Source organism: Theropithecus gelada, chromosome 13, assembly GCF_003255815.1.
Source record: "Theropithecus gelada isolate Dixy chromosome 13, Tgel_1.0, whole genome shotgun sequence".
NCBI classification, from domain to species: Eukaryota; Metazoa; Chordata; class Mammalia; order Primates; family Cercopithecidae; genus Theropithecus; species Theropithecus gelada.
In genome coordinates this window covers 51,927,564-51,946,368 of record NC_037681.1, presented here as the reverse complement: position 1 = coordinate 51,946,368, position 18,805 = coordinate 51,927,564, and the positions used below count along the sequence as shown (strand labels likewise).

The 18,805-nt window shown below is 41.8% G+C and overlaps 1 protein-coding gene across 1 annotated transcript in view; it reads left to right on the top strand.

Moving 5' to 3' along the window:
- SRD5A2 (steroid 5 alpha-reductase 2) overlaps positions 1–17,612 on the top strand; it is a 58,019-nt gene extending 40,407 nt beyond the window's left edge. Inside the window, exons 2-5 of the mRNA XM_025354483.1 lie at positions 8,396–8,559; positions 10,683–10,784; positions 12,714–12,864; positions 15,877–17,612. Coding sequence (XP_025210268.1) covers positions 8,396–8,559; positions 10,683–10,784; positions 12,714–12,864; positions 15,877–15,943 — 484 coding nt within the window. The 3' untranslated portion in view covers positions 15,944–17,612. The remainder of the gene's footprint in view (positions 1–8,395; positions 8,560–10,682; positions 10,785–12,713; positions 12,865–15,876) is intronic.
- The last annotated feature ends 1,193 nt before the right edge of the window (positions 17,613–18,805 follow it).

The following is an 18,805-nucleotide window of genomic DNA, read 5'->3' as shown; positions in this document are numbered from 1 at the left end:
TCTCTCTGTTTTTCTAAGTCTGTTTTCTTTTTTTATGCTTCCTGGTGATTATATGAACATTGTTTAGAATTTCATTTTGATTCCTCCTTAGATTTGATACAAGAGAATCTCTTTTTTTTTTTTTTTGAGACGGAGTCTCGCTCTGTCACCCAGGCTGGAGCTCCGTGGCCGGATCTCGGCTCACTGCAAGCTCCGCCTCCCGGGTTCACGCCATTCTCCGGCCTCAGCCTCCCGAGTAGCTGGGACTACAAGCGCCCGCCACCTCACCCGGCTAGTTTTTTTTTTATTTTTATTTTTTTAAAATTATTATTATACTTTAAGTTCTAGGGTACATGTGCATAACGTGCACGTTTGTTACATATGTATACTTGTGCCATGTTGCTGTGCTGCACCCATCAACTCGTCATTTACATCAGGTATAAATCCTATGCAATCCCTCCCCCCTCCCCCCTCCCCATAATAGGCCCCAGTGTGTGATGTCCCCCTTCCCGAGTCCAAGTGATCTCATTGTTCAGTTCCCACCTATGAGTGAGAACATGTGGTGTTTGGTTTTCTGTTCTTGTGATAGTTTGCTAAGAATGATGGTTTCCAGCTGCATCCATGTCCCTACAAAGGACACAAACTCATCCTTTTTTATGGCTACATAGTATTCCATGGTGTATATGTGCCACATTTTCTTAATCCAGTCTGTTTGATTCCAAGTCTTTGCTATTGTGAATAGTGCCGCAATGAACATACGTGTGCATGTGCCTTTATAGCAGCATGATTTATAATCCTTTTGGTATATCCCCAGTAATGGGATGGCTGGGTCATATGGTACATCTAGTTCTAGATCCTTGAGGAATCACCATATTGTTTTCCATAATGGTTGAACTAGTTTACAATCCCACCAACAGTGTAAAAGTGTTCCTATTTCTCCACATCCTCTCCAGCACCTGTTGTTTCCTGACCTTTTAATGATTGCCATTCTAACTGGTGTGAGATGGTATCTCATTGTGGTTTTGATTTGCATTTCTCTGATGGCCAGTGATGCTGAACATTTTTTCATGTGTCTGTTGGCTGTATGAATGTCTTCTTTTGAGAAATGTCTGTTCATATCCTTTGCCCACTTTTTGATGGGGTTGTTTGTTTTTTTCTTGTAAATTTGTTTGAGTTCTTTGTAGGTTCTGGATATTAGCCCTTTGTCAGATAAGTAGATTGCAAAAATTTTCTCCCATTCTGTAGGTTGCCTGTTCACTCTGATGGTAGTTTCTTTTGCTGTGCAGAAGCTTTTTAGTTTAATTAGATCCCATTTGTCAATTTTGGCTTTTGCTGCCGTTGCTTTTGGTGTTTTAGACATGAAGTCTTTGCCCATGCCTATGTCCTGAATGGTACTACCTAGGTTTTCCTCTAGGGTTTTTATGGTATTAGGTCTAACATTTAAGTCTCTAATCCATCTTGAATTAATTTTCGTATAAGGAGTAAGGAAAGGATCCAGTTTCAGCTTTCTACTTATGGCTAGCCAGTTTTCCCAGCACCATTTATTAAATAGGGAATCCTTTCCCCATTTCTTGTTTTTCTCAGGTTTCAAGCTACCAATGAGTTTCTTCACAGAATTGGAAAAAACTGCTTTAAAGTTCATATGGAACCAAAACAGAGCCCGCATCTCCAAGACAATCCTAAGTCAAAAGAACAAAGCTGGAGGCATCACACTACCTGACTTCAAACTATACTACAAGGCTACAGTAACCAAAACAGCATGGTACTGGTACCAAAACAGAGATATAGACCAATGGAACAGAATAGTTTTTTTTTTGTATTTTTTAGTAGAGACGGGGTTTCACCGTGTTAGCCAGGATGGTCTCGATCTCCTGACCTCGTGATCCGCCCGTCTCGGCCTCCCAAAGTGCTGGGATTACAGGCTTGAGCCACCGCGCCTGGCCAAGAGAATCTCTTTCATATAGTTTTTTCGTGGTTGTTCTTGGTGTTAAATTATACATGCACAATTTTTCATAGTTTAAAAGTGTTGTCATTTTACCAGTTTGAGTGCAGAAAACATACTTCCTGCAATACCACTTTTTTATTCCTTATTTATAGTATAATTGTCTTAAATATTTCTCCTTCGTACATTTAGAATTACATAACACAGTGTATTGGCATCTATTGATTTTTAAAAATTCAGTTTGAGACCTTCTTGGTTCTTGGTATGTTAAGTTATTTTCAGTTGAAACCTGGACATTTTGAAATCTGAATGTAGAGGCTCCTTGTTGCTTTTGTGTGGCGGTGGGAGTTTTGGCTCCCTGCTAGTCCTCCACTGATACTTGTTTGGCTGAGAGAGTTAAGAATGTTTCCTTTCACCTCCCAACTGGTTTCCACTGACACCATGGAATGCAGTGGAGGAGGGAAGGTGGCCTTGTTGTCACTGGGAAACGGTGAATATTCCAGCTCTCTACTAGGGCTTCTCTGATACTACCCAGGCCAGCAGGAGGATGTGGAGTTAAGAAGTCCTGGTTCCCCACGTGGTCTTTATTAACACTGTGCAGAAGTGGGATGAACTTGTTACTTCCCAGTAGGAATTCCTGACTCCCTACCCAGCCTTTTCTGACACAGCCTGGCAAGGGGTTAGAGTGCCTATCACAGCTTGGTAAGGGGGAAGTACAGGAAGTACAGGAGGAAGTCTGATGGAAGCACTTGCATCAGACTTTGCTAGTGGGGTGAGAGTGAGCCAGTTTTTCTGTGGTGTTTGCTATAGCAGAGCAACTATATTCTAAAAGTTTTTGTCTTTCTGGTTTTTCCCTTTTTCTCATTCCTTAGCTAGAGAAAGTAAGATTTTGTTTGGCTTTTTGATCTGTGACTATTCCATTTTATGGTTGCCAACTTCATCAGCTCTAAATCTGGAATATATGAGGCAAAATGAAAACCCAAGAACACACTGCTTTGTTTTTCTTCAAATCCTAAGGTCTCTAGCCCATGTGCCTTGTTCTCACCAACTTTTAGAATCTTCTCATGTTTGCTTTTTAAATAATGTCCAGAGACTCAGTTATATGTAGCAGGAGGAATGTGGAAAAGCATCTCTACTTCACAACCCCCTGGAAGTAAAAGTTATGATGCATATACAATGAGATAAAATTTGAAGTTCTGCATGCATATGATGTGTGCCACTTATAGCACATGATAGACTTTCTTTCATTCAAAATTCATTCCAGGCCTACCGTGTGCCAGGCACTGTTCAAGGCATCGCACATATAGTGATGAACAAAATAGATAACATTTCTCTCTTTATGGTGCATACATTCTTGTGGAAAGAAGTGGACAATAAACACAGAAAGTAGAATATGTTAGTAAAACGTGCTACTGGAAAAAGTAAAGTAGATTTATGAGGCTAGTGAGTGCTGGAGGCATTGGAGGTTATTTATTTTACATAAGGTGGTCAGGGAAGCTAACATTTGAGCAGAGTGGCTGCAGTAAGATGGACAAAGATAAAAGTGGTAGAAGAGAGCAGAGATGTAGTTGGGGAATCAGACTGTCTAGGGTCTTGAAGGCAGTCAAGAATTTGGGCTTTTGTTTAGTCACGAAGGAGGTTTTCAGAGAGAAGTAATATGATCCAGTTTACAGCTTTACTTGGTCTGCTGTATGGAGAACAGATTGCCGTGGAGTAAGTGCGGTGGTCAAATGAGGAGGCTTTTACAAATACCCAGGAGAGGTTTAATGAGAGATGAAACTCAGATGGAATAGTGGAGTTGGTGAGATGTGGCCAGATTCTGAAAATATTTTGCAGATAAAGATGACAGAAATTGCTAACAGATTTTATGTGGGGTATGAGAGAGAGAGAGAGAGAGAGAGATCAAAGATGGTCTAAGGTCTTTGGCTTAAGCAATTGGAAGAATACACTTGGCATTTACTGAGATGGGGAAGACTGAGGGAAGTGCGAGTTTGGAGAAGAATGGGGAATCAGAGGTTTGGGTTTGACTGTGTTAAAATTGAAATATTCATTAAACTAGAGGTATAGTAGGAGGTTGCCCATATGAGTCTGAGTTTAAGGACTGCAGATATCCTGTCTGGAGATATCAATTTGGGACTTGCTGTTCTATAGATAATTGTTTTTGTCCGTTTTGTGCTGCTTTAGCAGAATACCTGAGACTGGGTAATTTACAAAGAGCAGAAATCTATTTCACACAGTTCTAGAGGCTGGGATGTACAAGACCAAGGTGCCAGCATCTGATGGGGGCGTTCTTGGTGTATTCTCACATGGAGGAAGGCAGAAGGTGAAAGGGCAAAAATGAGCAAATCCACTTCCTCCAGTCCTATTTATAGCAGCATTAATCCATTCATGTTGGCAGAGCCCTTGTGACCTAAACACCTCCTAAAAGGCCCCACCTTTCAGCACTGTTGCACTGGGGATTAAATTTCCAGCACACAAATTTTGAGGGACGCATTCAGATTATAGGAATGATATTTAATGATATGTCTAGATGTGATCACATAGACAGAGACTGTAAATAAAGAAGAAAAAGAGTCCTGAGTTCTGGGGGCACTCTCATATTTAGAGGTCAGGAGGATGAGGAGAAACAAGCAAAGGAAAATGAGAAAAGATCAGTGAAGCAGAAGAACCAAGAGAGTGTGGTGTGCTGGAAGCTGAGTAAAGAAAGTGTTTCCAGAAAGAGGGAGTGATTAATCTGTCAAATAAGAAGAGAGTTGTAAATTGATTCTTGGGTTTGGGAATGTGATCGTCTCTGGTGGACTCACCATGATTTGTTTCCATGGAAGGAGGGGGAAGGAGGAAAGAAGTGGAGGAGAAGACAGAGATGGCAAGCATAGGCAGCTCTCTGGAGTTGCTATAAAGGAAAGCAGGAAAATGGAGTAGTAGATGAACAAGGTTACAGGGTCAAGAAAGGAGTAATTACTATACAGAATAATTAAATATATACATGGAAACTTTGTATTTATATATAGAGTTTGAATTTATTTTGATTGACAATGAGTCTAAAATTTCATATAGTGAAAAGTCTTCAATTGGCTTGATAATCTTAGCAATAGCATTTATATTTGAAGAAGACTTAGTTAAATATGAGTTGGTCTATGCAAGATGTGTAATTTTAAAGCTTTTTTCTTTGGTTTAATTTGGATTTGCAATTTCAGTTAACCCTTTCCAATGAATCCCCCCAAATGAATATTTACTTAGCGATGATAGAAAACTTTATATTTACAGAGTACTTATCAGTCTCTCTATAAGAACAAACCATAAAAGAATGAAAATTTACATTAGAGGTGTAGGAGGTAATTAAAGTGATGTGGTCCCAAACCAGGGAAACTGAGTCTCAGTCATAGGTGGAGCATGGGATCTGAAGGGGAAACTCATCTACAACTCTACAGCACCAACTGCCAGTCTCTTGGGCTAATAGACTCTCTCCCGCTTCTCGTCATTGTCTGTCTTTTTCTACAGTGCAACAAGCTTTGAACTACTTCCAGCTTTCCAATAGCAAAGTTATTCAGATTAGATGAACTTTATTTGTTCTCCGGGACTTCTAGCTCTCCAAAGCCTTCTGTCTGTACCCTGTGTTCACCAAACCTCCTTCTTTTTGCTGCTGGGAAACCCAATCAGCTACATTTCCCAGCCTCCCTTGCAGTTGGGTGGGGCCAAAAGAATGAGGGTGGAATTTATGCCACTTCCAGCCTGAAGCATGGTCATTAAGAAAACCTTCTACACAATCCTCCTTGTCCTCTCTCTTCCTTTGCCTACTGGATAGATGCGGTAGATTCCTTGGAAGGGCCTGGGTCCTGAATGGCTGTGGAGCAGAAACTTGAATAGGATCTTACTGTGGCATGAGCAAGAAATGAACTTTTATTATGTTGATCTTTTGATACTTCGTAGTTTTTTTGTTACAGTAGTGAGCCTGCCCTGATTAATACATACTTCTACTACAAGTATTACAAAAATACAACTTTTTTTTTTTTTTAATACCTTTCTGTAGCCTTTCAGGATCCTTTTCTTCTAAGAAGTCACCTTCAGGCTCCCAAAGCTCTCATGGAGTGTGAATGCAAGGAGAAACAAATAGCAACAATCCTGTATCAGTTACTTTTTCCTGCATCATCTTATTTAATTTTTATAGGAATCCAAGGATTCTCATAAAATAGTAGTCCAATGAGTCCAACCTTATAATCCAATGAGGTTAATAATTAACCTTAGTTTACAGATGAAGGAGTTTGTACAAGATCACAGAGTTATGAAATAGTAAAGTCCTTCAAGCCTGACCTTGTTAACCACGGAGCACTTGCTCTCCCACTACATCTTCACTCTGTTCTTTTTCCCTCTGGGGAAGGAAGAAAAGCTCATTAATCTAATTCACTTATGCACACTCTGGTATTAGAGACTCATTTTCCTTTGCCTTGTTGTGTGTATTTGTGTTTTGAAGGAGGTGAGAAACAGAGAAGGTAATTATTTACTGAAAGACATGAATTGCAGGCACTGTTGTGATTGGGTGGGGTGGGAGGCATTCTGCAGATGACATAGTAGACCTGAGTCCAGGTGTGAAGGGGAGAGGGAGACAGCAGATAGCATTTAGTTTCTAGGGAGACAGCACAGGAAGCTAACCTTTCTTTCCCCTTCAACTTTTTAATACAAACACTTAAAGATCCTCATAGTCCATTAACTGGCCAGGAGAGCAGATGGTAGAGGTGAGGAGTTTCAGCATCCTGGGAACACCTGAGCAGCCTCCCTGTTCCAACAGAATTGTCGATGTTCAAGCCAAGAGGAAAGATGTGAAATTGCTGTTGCCAAGGGGGAAAGTGCAGGTCTTCAATACAACCTTGATGTTTTATGTTTATAAAATTTGGCTCAGCTGGGCACGGCGGCTCATGCTTGTAATCCCACTGTTTTGGGAGGCCAAAGCAGGTGGATCACAAGGTCAAGAGTTCCACACCAGCCTGGCCAATATGGTGAAACTCTGTCTCTACTAAAAATACAAAAATTAGCTGGGCGTGGTGGCGGGCGCCTGTAGTCCCAGCTGCTTGGGAGGTTGAGACAGGAGAATTGCTTGAACCCTGGAGGTGGAGGTTGCAGTGAGCCGAGATCACCCCACTGCACTCCAGCCTGGGCAACAGAATGACACTCTATCTCAAAAAAAATAAAATAAATAAATTGACTCACACATAGTGCAACATCTGTCTGCATACTTTTGCCAGTCACTCCATAGTTTAAAATATGCTTCTTCATAGGAAGCATCAAATTAGATAATTTCATCCTCACAACAATTTTAGGAGGCAACGCTCACATATGATCTAGGTACAAAAAAATGGTGACCCATGTCCCTGACATGAAGCCCAGGGCATTTCTTAGACTTCCTGTTTTTGAGAAGGAGACCTAACACAAACCTCCCAGACTTTGAAGGATAGGTGTTTCTATCCAAAATACAACTGTGATTATCTGTGGAATCTGCAGATCTTGTCTGGTCTTTCTTGTCTGCAAAAGATCAGATGAATGCTCTGGAGATGTGTGTGGTTGTCTAGCATGAGCGTGTGCGTGTGCATTTGTGCATGTGTGTGTGCGTGCATATGTGAGTGTGTGTGTGTAAGAGACAGAGAAAGAAAAATGAATATAAAATTTACAGAATCAAATATCAGTTTTCAAAGCTTCAGGACCCAATTGTCTACATAGGATTATCTGCCCTGCTTAGGAAAGTATTTTCTGGAGTGGAGCTCCAGCTCTGTGATGAATGTGCCAAACTAGGGGTTCCTTCTCAGAGAGTCATCATGTCCTTAGCATGCCGTGGCTTGAAGAAATCCCACAATGAGTAAATATTAGGTCTTGTCTGATGTTATACTTAACTATGGATTCTCTTTTTTGAATCTGTCACTCATTCGCATACAGTGACAGTACCTCTTTTTGAAAATGCCAATTCTGGAGTAATTAGAAAGGAATTAATTAAAAAGAAAACTGGGATTATCAGAAGACCTAGATCTTGCTCTTACTCTATCACTAATAGGTTTTATAATTTTTGACAAATTATTTTTATTTAGTTCTTTTTCAAGTGAGTATTTTTTTCTGCTTTGAAGGAAACATTTCTTTAAGGATATTTATTGTGCTTATTTAAAATTGTTATTTTGTCATGGTACTTTCACTTTGTGGAATTATGTACATGGTACATGTACCAACATGGTACATGTTATTCATTATTTATTATGCAAATTATTTATGTATTCTGTGTTGTTGATTATTTCTTAGTGGTTGTACTTTTCAGGTATGGAATTATTTTGGCCTGTGATACACATCCTCCTGGAGAAGATAATTTGTATTGGGTTAAGGCTAAATGGCAGTCTGGTCTTTGTACCTTCTGGTGTGAGCTTAAGAAAGAGGTGGGGATGAGACCATGTTCTTTTTTAACAGTGAATCCTAACCTTTCCTCCCCATGTGTCCCAGGACATTTGTGTACTCACTGCTCAATCGAGGGAGGCCTTATCCAGCTGTACTCATTTTCAGAGGCATTGCCTTCTGCGCTGGAAATGGATTCCTTCAAAGCTACTATCTGATTTACTGTGCTGAATACCCTGATGGGTGGTACACAGACATACGGTTTTGCTTGGGTAAGTGAATCTAGCCACTTCTCACCTACTCCCCAGTTAACAACCCTTCCCACAGTCTACGTCGCCATGGCCTCTCCCTACTGCAATAACCTGCTAATGATCCCATCTTCCCCTCCCTCACCCCTACCCTGGTCTTTTCTCTATATGGTAGCCAGAGAGATTGTTTAAACACATATCATGCCGTTTCCCATTGCAAAACTCTCCAGTAGATTTCCTTTACTCTCAAAATACAAATTCTTTCCCACTGCCTTTAAATTCTAAATGTTCTTGGAGTTTCCAATTTCCCAACCTCTTTTCCAGGCTCGCTGCACCTCCTTTTCTGTGCTCCAGTGCCAGTGGCCTTCCTGCTTTGCCACAAGCTGTCAAGCTTGTCCGGCCCCAGTGTTTTTGTGTAGGACTGTTCCCTCTGCCTAGTGCAGGGGTGTCCAGTCTTTTGGCTTCCCTGGGATACATTGGAATAAGAAGAATTGCCTCGGGCTACACATATAATACACTAACACCAATGATAGCTGATGAGCTAAAAAGAAATTTCATAATGTTTTAAGAAAGTGTACGAATTTGTGTTGGGCCACATCCAAAACTGTCCTGGGCTGCGGGCTGGACAAGCTTGGCCTAGAAGGCTTTGCCCCCATGTATTCATGGGGGTTGATTCCTCACTTTATTTAGTTCACCACCAATTTGCACCTCCTCAAAGGGACTTTCCCTGACCACCCTATCTAAAATAGTTGAAGACACTGCTGTGTGTGCTAACCCCCTTCCTTCCCCACTCCCCTGCCATCCCTCCCCAGATACCCTTTCTTCCAGGCCAATGATCGTTTGACTAGACAAGGTGGAAAATCCTTGTTTTATATTGTATCAGATAAGGTGAGAACAGACCTGATTGTTTTAACTAAACTATTCTTGCCTTTTGCCTGACGTATTTTGAAAAGCACTAATGTGCTTTGCTGAGAGGTTGGGTTGGGCCTTTATGTGGGACGGTGAGTGTTTCTGGGCTATAGTAATACCCTTTGGGATGCAGGAACTAGCATCCCCGATCCTGGCTCTCCTCACCTCAGAACAGGGCCCCTTCTGTACCAGTGGATAGTGTACGTGGAGACACCTCTGGGATATGTGGCTGAGTAAAACAAATAAAGATGTGAACAGTGTGTGTAGTATGCTACTTTTAATGTCAGAATATGTATGTGTGGGGGTGTGTGTGTGAACTGGTAGTGGTGGAAGTCAGTTTGTTAGTGGCCATGCCTCCAAATTAGCTCACGTTATTTTTATGAGAGTGGGTGTTTCAGTCAGGAATGCGCTCAGAAAACCAAATAATAGTGACTGGAAGAATTCAGAATTCATAGTTCTTACATAACAACAAGTGTCGAAGTAGGTGGCTTCTGCATTCCTGTGGTTGCTTACCGACACCATTAATAACTCAGGCACTTTCTGTCTCCCCTATTCTTAGCATGTTTACCTGTGGTCCTCTTGTTAGTCACTTCATGGTTGCAAGATGTTGACTGTAGCTCAAGGCATTACATCTGGCAATCAAGACAGGAAGAAGGAGGAAGTAGGGGCACCGGTCTTGCCTGCACCTTTTATCAGAAAAGCAAACGATTTCCAAGGAAGTCCCCCCACCAAGACTTCACTTTACATCTTATTGGTGGAACTGGCTCGTGTGACCACCTTTCTCAATTCAGCCTCTATAGTGGGAGATGGCAAAAGAAAAGGGGCTGGAATTGGCTGTTGAGATATGCAACCTCGATTTGACTCTTTGTGAATGAGCTAAAGGCTTACTATTATGATCCGTTCGTTTATTTGTTTATGTATTTAAATACTGGACAATGGTGCTGCCTCCTGCTGTCCTCTCTCTTCCGACCTGTCTCCATTGGTGGTGCCACTGTGCACTTTCAGCCTGAGTCTAGGAAACAGCCCACCCAGTGCTCCCCATTCAGGACCAGGACTCATTGCCCTCCCCACTTGCTGCCGTATCTTAGGACCATTCTTAGATTTAGAAATTAAATGCCCTTCCCTTCATTTTTAGGAATTAAATGCCCTTCCTTTCATTTTAGCTTTGCTTGTGAAAAAGGCACCAAAATCTGGACACATTTTTAAAAACATTTCTCCTTTCTCTCTTCTTTGTCAAGGTGTCTTCTTATTTATTTTGGGAATGGGAGTCAACATCCATAGTGACTATATATTGCGCCAGCTCAGGAAGCCTGGAGAAATCACCTACAGGATTCCACAAGGTAATGTCTCCCCTGCCCCCAGACTCTCACTCTTCCCTTGAGCCTGCTCCGGGGATGATGCTATGGTAGCAGATGGAGAGGGGACGGTGAGGGCACAGATGATACAATACTTCTCAGCTTGCTCTTGACTTCCCCTGCATACCCAGTCCCATCACAGTACGTCTGCATTTCTGACCTGAGCCCAGAAGCTCAAGAGAGCTACCAGGGCCCTCAGTAAGGTGCGAGGCCACAATACCTGGAAGTGGGAGAGAGTGGGAGCTTTGAGTAGGGTTGGAATCAGCTACCTACAACCTCATTGCAGTAGGTAAGATTGTCATGTACAGAGGGCAGGTAAGATTGTCATGTACAGAGGACTGATCCTTTCTAGGTTTGCAAATGATGCTGAATGCTTGGCCAATAAATGTGTCCCCTCTAATTGATCTAGACTTATCTTGTGAGCAGTTAAGGCTAGAACTTGTGTATTTCCTGCCACTTGTATATACTTTTAAAGGTGTAGAGAACTATATTTACTTAATAAAAACTTAGGATGGGAGATCTTACAAGCACAAGTGCATTTTTGGAGATAAAGGTGAGCATGTTTGTAATCCTAACTGTTCCAAAGAAACCAGGGTATGAGAAGGACAAATATATGCAGATGGGAGTGAATCAGTCCAAGTCATCCTTCAATAGATTTAGATGGGTATTTGTGTAAGTCCTTGGCTTCTACCCTTTTTGATGTAAATACAACCCTTTATTTACATCAAAAAATTTCCTCAATTATGACATGATGTTAGTGCACATTAATAGTCATTGGTGTCAAAGTTACTATGAATTCAGTAACATATTCAAATGAATTTGAATGTTGTTAATATCCTAACAGTATCTACATCAAACAAAAATAATTTAGTAGGTTAGGATGTGCCATTTACTGTATTCATAGACAATTTATAGGCCCTTTGCATTAGATCTCTGGTTCCTCCCAGGTCCTAGAGAATCACAGGTTGGGAACCACTGATGCAATCTCATCTTCAAGAAAGATTCAACTCTAAGGGGCTTTGATTTTAAAAACATTCACTCCATAACTAGATAAATAAAGAAGAACAGAGAAAGCGCTTAAAAACCAGTTGCCAAGATTAGTTTCCAACTTTTGAATTATAATAGAGAATGATTTAAACACAAAATATTTTTATATAACTATAGAAAGAACAAAATTGTTTTGGTTGAAACATCCCCAGTTTAATGTGGGTAATAAAATTTGAGTGTGGATATATTTAATATCATTAGAAATATGCTGATTTCTAGATACAGTCCTGAGAGAAGAAATACCTGGTTGGATAGAAAATGAAGCATTTAAAATCAAGAAGCCAACTTCACCAGCCTCCAGCAGGACAAATACCTGCAGCTCCTACTCTCTACTTTAAACATGAACAGAGGAGAGTGCTTTGCAGAAGGGTGGGGAGGGGCAAATCCCATAAGAGAATCTAAATTCCTTCTCCCGTAAGTTCAGATTTTTATCATTTTAATGTAGTGTGCAGTTTCACATTTTGCGACTGTGAATGTGAAAGTGTGGGTGTCCAGGAAAGGAATGGGGAGGTAAGAAGTGGCCCCAAAACCTTCCTTAATAGAACGAAACAAAAGCCAGACCTCCTACACCTCTCCCTTGTCCTACCCAAAGCTAGTGGTCCAGCAGTTGTTAGAGATTTGGAGAGAGCCTGTTAAGCAGTTGAGGCCACTCTTCGTGACTCCAGAATGTTCTCCAGGCAACCGGCTGTTGTTGCTTTGTTTCCCCTTCTCCCCAAGAGGATTCCACCAGACTCCTACGACTATGGAGGGAGTCTCCAGCCCCACATTTGTTCTTGCTGCCTTTGTGTATTTTGGAACAACACAGATGAGTTTAATGTCACAGTGATTCAGTTGCAATGATTGACCTTCTGATTCTTCTGCATGCAGGTGGCTTGTTTACGTATGTTTCTGGAGCCAATTTCCTTGGTGAGATCATTGAATGGATCGGCTATGCGCTGGCCACTTGGTCCCTCCCAGCACTTGCATTTGCATTTTTCTCAGTTTGTTTCCTTGGGCTGCGAGCTTTTCACCACCATAGGTAAACTTTTCAATAAGAGCGGCAGCATTCATGTAGCTTTCTTCTTCTCCAAACAGGCTTTTAACCCGCAGAGGAAGATTTAGAAACCGAAGATACCTTTTTAAGGGAAGGTTGATACAATAATCTGGGTTAGCATATTCTGACTTACTGGGCTTGTATTGAAGTTGGAAGTTAGCTGGATGAGAGTAGCAGTAATAAAATTTTCTTTAAGAACAAACATAAGTCCATGTAAACTGAGATGATGGCCGGGAAGGTCCTGTGCCTGTCTTGTTGAAGAAGGCTGTCCAACGAGAAGTGCCTTGCACCCACATGAGTTAGCTGACCCAGGCTCTGTGCCCACCAGGCAGGCTTACCTGGAGATGGTTAGAAAAAGCCTCAAGAAGCAGAAGAAGCTGCTTCCATTTCCATGCTTCAATTTCATCCCCTCCCACCACATTTCTGGAAATGTGTGCCATAGGTAGGACCATGGCCAGCACTTTCCAAAGCTCCACAGATAGTTATTTATTTATTTATTTATTTTTGAGTCGGAGTCTCACTCTGTTCCCAGGCTGAAGTGCAATGGGGCGATCTTGCCTCACTGCAGCCTCCACCTCCCAGGTTCAAGCGATTCTCCTACCTCAGCCTCCCAAATAGCCAAGACTACAGGCCCACCACCATGCCCAGCTAACTTTTTGTGTTTTTAGTAGAAACAGGGTTTCACCATGTTGGCCAGGCTGGCCTTGAACTCCTGACCTCAAGTGATCTGCCCGCCTTGGCCTCCCAAAGTGCTGGGATTACAGGCATAAGCCACCGCACCTGGCCTCCACAGATGTTCTGAGGCACAGCAGGCTAGAGAGCCACAGGGAAAAAGTACTATTTTGGTGACTATGTGGCTGCTATTTTTAGCTACAAGATTTGGTGCTAACAGTTCAGGTAATCACAGAGCCCTGGAACTCCAGAAGGATTATTTCCCCTGGAATCTCTGCAATGCCAGGGTTTATTTTGGTACTGCCTTCCTTCCCTGACACCCACCCTCTAGAAATCATAACCAAGGCCAACCCTGGCTTCCGAGGAAGGTAGGACAAGAAATCGCATGTATGGGGCAATCTTAGGACTGCCCCATCTGCTGGGAAATGCCAGGAATTGCAGGTGTTTCGGAACCCTCCCTCTGAAGGTCTGGCCTAAAGCTTCACTAACCTAGGGTGGAGTGGGGACAAAAGAATTAACTAAAAGTATGGCTGGAAGTGAAAGGTAATATATTAGGTTGTTAACAGGCTTTAAATTACCAAGTGTAAATTTCAGAGCCTTTCCCTAAAATGGCTTTTGTGGAAAGAGAAAGCCTATAATTACTGGAGACTATGGATACTCAAACAGGGAATGAATGGTCTTGGAAGCAGGACCCTGGGATTATGACTCAATGCCTAGTTTTGAAGATTTAACTAAGAATGAGTTCCTTTTTTTCTGAGTAGAATTGTTCGAGGACAACGTTCTGAAATGAAGCAACAGCTCATGACCTATTCCTACCACCTCCTAGACTCTGTGAGGAAAGGTGGCAGAGGGTTCCTAGCCCATAAGAGAGTCATAACAGTTCTTACCATTTCAGGCTGGGTCTGCTGCCCACCAGAGGCAGAGCAAGCAGGGGAGAAGAGAAGGCATCACCCAGCACTTGGAGGGCCCTGGGAAGCATGGACTCTACCGTGCTTGGTTAGGAGAGGGGCTATAATTCCACCAGATGTTTCCAGCTGCTGCAACAATAAAACCCAAACTGAGGCCTCATTCTGTGATGTCATACCTCCTAGAGAAGGGCCAGAAGGCATAGTTTTTAATAGGCTAACAGGACTTTGTGAAGGCTCCTATAAAACAAAGCCAGGCACTCACAGCAGAGGCAGCACTGGCGGAGGCAGCCCACCAGCCTTCTCAAATCACAGTACCGAAAACTAGCCACCTTTTGTAACTTATTATTTGCCCCCTAGTTCAAACTAAGGTACTTGAACAGAGTGTATCATCTGGATTATGCCTTGAGGACTGCCAGTGTCAACTAGTTAGGAGGACAGCCTGGCAACTTAAGGAGAAAGGATTCTTATAAGATGCATTTGTCTCCTGTGGCTGCTGCAACACATGACCACAAACTGGGAGGCTTAAAACAACACAGATTTGTCCTTTCATAGTTCTGGAGGCTAGAAGTTTGAAATCGAGGTGTAGGCAGGGCCATGACCCCAAGATGGCTCTAGGGAAGAATTCTTCCTTGCCTCTTTTTAGCTTCTAATGGTGGCCGACAACACTTGGTGTTCTGTGGCTTATAGCTACATCACTGATCTCTGCCTCCGTCTTCACATGGCCTTCTCTCCTGTGTGTCTCTGTCTCTGTCTCTTTGTCTTTTCTCCTCTTCTTTTTAGGACACAGTCATATTGGATTAAGGGCATACCCTACTCCCGTATGACCTCATCTTAATTAATTTTATCTGCAATGGTCCTAGTTCCAGAAAAAAAAAAAATTACCCTTTCAGATACTGGGAGTTAGGACTTTAACATATCTTTTGACAAGACAGAATTCAACTCATGATACATGGTGATATTTTGCTAGCATTCCCAGGCCTTATGAAAGGACATTTTCCTGGGAACATTGCTGGTTCTCTTTGCCCATAGTCTTTGGTTCCCTGTATTTCCCAGCTGAATCCAAACAAGTACTTCCTTCCGGATACATTTTTTTTTTCTGGTAGAATATACATAACAAAAATTTTACCACTTTAGCCATTTTTAAGTGTAAAATTCAGTGGCATTAGGTACATTCAAAATGTTGCACAGCCATCACCACTACCCTCTGCCTATTACTTTTCATTTCCCAGCAAAAGAAGCTTCAACATTTACAAGAAATAGGCTGTGGGAAGGAGAAATAAGAATCATAAATGACTATCGAAATAGTCAGACTCGAGATAACTGTAGGTTGACTTGTAACAAAGATTTGTTAACAGCAAACCTCAGCTGTCAGCCACTGCCCCATTATATGTACAATGATTCCTTTCTTGTTTTTTAGGTTCTACCTCAAGATGTTTGAGGACTACCCCAAATCTCGGAAAGCCCTTATTCCATTCATCTTTTAAAGAAACCAAATTAAAAAGGAGCAAAGCTCCCACAACGCTGATGAAAACTGTCAAGCTGCTGAAACTGTAATTTCCATGATATAATAGTCCTCCATATATATATATGTATGTGCATATATAATAGTAGGTCTCCTGGCGTTCTGCCAGCTGGCCTGGGGATTCTGAGTGGTGCCTGCTTAGAGTTTACTTCTACCCTTCCAGGGACCCCTATCCTGATCTCCAATTGAAGCTTCAAAAAGCCACTTTTCCAAATGGCAACGGTTGCTTCTTAGGTATTGCTCTGAGAAAGTACAAACTTCTCCTATTTCTTTCACTGGGCAATCCAAGTACACATGGCTTCATACCCACTCCCTGTCAATGTAGGACAACTCTGTAATCAAGAATTTTTTGGCTTGAAGGCAGTGCTTATAGACCTTATTAAAGGTATACATTTTGTTCACATACAGAGTAGCAGAGATTTAAACTCTGAAGCCACACAGACCCAGAGCAAACCCACTCCCAAATGAAAACCCCAGTCACGTCTTCCTTTTCCTTGGTTAATTAGGAAAGATGAGAAATTATTAGATAGACCTTGAATACAGGAGCCCTCTCCTCATAGTGCTGAAAAGATACTGATGCATTGACCTCATTTCAAATGTATGCAGTGTCTTAGTTGATGAGTGCCTCTGTTTTCCAGAAGATTTCACAATCCCCGGAAAACTGGTATGGCTATTCTTGAAGGCCAGGTTTTAATAACCACAAAGAAAAAGGCATGACCCTGGATGGCTGCTGGGAGAGTAGAGAACAGCATGATCCTGGATGGCTACTAAGAGGATAGAGAACAGTTTTACAATAGACATTGCAAACTTTCATGTTCTTGGAAACTGGTGGCAATATCCAAAGAAAAAAAAAGTAAGTGTAAAACAAAGAGAATTAATGATGAGGTTACAAGCTGCTTGCCTCCACCAGATGTCCACAATGATGTGAAGTACAGCAGAAGCCCCAAGCAACTTTCCTTTCCTAGAACTTCTTCATTGTAGTTCTCAGAACCTGTTCAAGAAGGTGTCTCCTAGGGGCAGCTTGAATGCCTCCCTCACATGAGCTGCAGGCAGAGGCTGAAAGTTGCAGACAGAAGGGCACATCTGGGCAGAAAACCTGTTTTGTTTAGCTCAGACTTTTTTTGTTTTTTACAAAGTTTCAAAAATGTAAAAAAGATTCCTTCATAAAACTCTGACATTCTAATTTCATTTAAAAAGCTGGAGGATCTGAGCATTCAGAGCCCACATTTCCACACCAGAACTGGAACTACGTAGCTAGTAAGCATTTGAGTTTGCAAACTCTTGTGAAGCGGTCACCCCGGCATGGGTGCTGAGATATGGACTCTCTAAGGAAGGGGCCGAACGCTTGTAATTGGAATATATGGAAATATTTGTCTTCTCAGGCCTGTGTTTGTGGAATGCATTGTCAATATTTAGCAAACTGTTTTGAGAAATGAGCACCAGTGGTATTAAGTACAGAAACTCACTATATAAGTCACAGAGGAAACTTGGAAGGTCTGAGGATGATGTTGATTACTGAAAAATACAGATTGCAATCATATAAATAAATGTTCTTGTTGTTCATTAAATACCTTAAAAATCATGGATGTTAAGTAATTTTGTTTGAATTAAAATATCCTGGGACTTCTGGAGATTTTCACAAGATATTGAGGTGTGCTTCTCTGTCCCTCCTTCCCCCGTTCCCATTCACCCTGTCTGCAGTGTCGTTTCCTTTCTTCTCTTCTCTCTTCATGAAATTAGGGGCTGTGTGCTGGAAATAAAGAAGTATGACTTATAGAGCCTCTCAGCCACAATTCAGAACTACAAGGAAGTACGATAAACGTGCGGGAAAATGTCCTGAGGATAGACGCCCCTCTTGGTGCTGAGGAATACACAGGGAGAATGAATACACTTGGTGAAATAAATCTTCAGGTGTAGCTTGAGCTCTGAGACACAAAAGACTTCCAGTTCTCTCCATGACATTGAAAACCACCTTGCTTAAGTCCTTTATTTTACTACCCACGTAAAACATCCAGGCCGATCCTTGAGATGAAATAAGTGTACAATAAATGGCAGTACTCAGTCTCAGGACAAAACTGCCATTTGGCAATTTCATTTTTTTGCCACAAGAGGGCGCTTTCTAAAATAGTATTTAGCCCAACCTTGACTTAATTAGGTAATTAACATACTGGGGGGACCCCAGTCCTGTCGCCTGATGGTGGACGTTTCAAGTTAGCATGATTGTGGAACTTCTTCATCTGAATATAGGGCAGGGTAGCGTGAACTCTATGAAAGCTGAAACCTTCCCTTGATAATTCAGGTATTCTCAGTGTTCTAGGGCTGTTGTGTTCAATGACAGTTTGTCATTGTTTAGGGCTAGGATATATATGTGGATTAAATACAGTAAAGGTCTGAATGTGTGCTTATCTCTAAACATATTTCTTCCCACTTTTAAAAATAGAGTGCAACGAAATTATAGTTAATTGAGGTTTCCGTGGAGTGTTTTTTGGCTAAAATAATTAACAGTGTCCTAGCTCACAAGATACTGTCTCTTGGTCTTGCTGAAGCTTTCACGGAAGAGGCGTTTTCCTGCCAACCTTGAAGAAAATGTTGGGTTTTGCTTGTTTTTCAGAATTTAGGCTTAAAGAGCTGAAGCAGACCTCAGACATCAGCTATTCCGACCACTTCATATGATAGGTAGTGACATTGAGACCCACAGAGTTCAAAGGCCTCCTCACAGCTGGTACACAGCTGGTCAGAGCAGCCATCTCATTTTGTCCCTTTGAGGGTCAGAAGTATGTTTTTTTCTGCTTAAGGCACAGCCTTTAGGGCTGCCATCTGGATT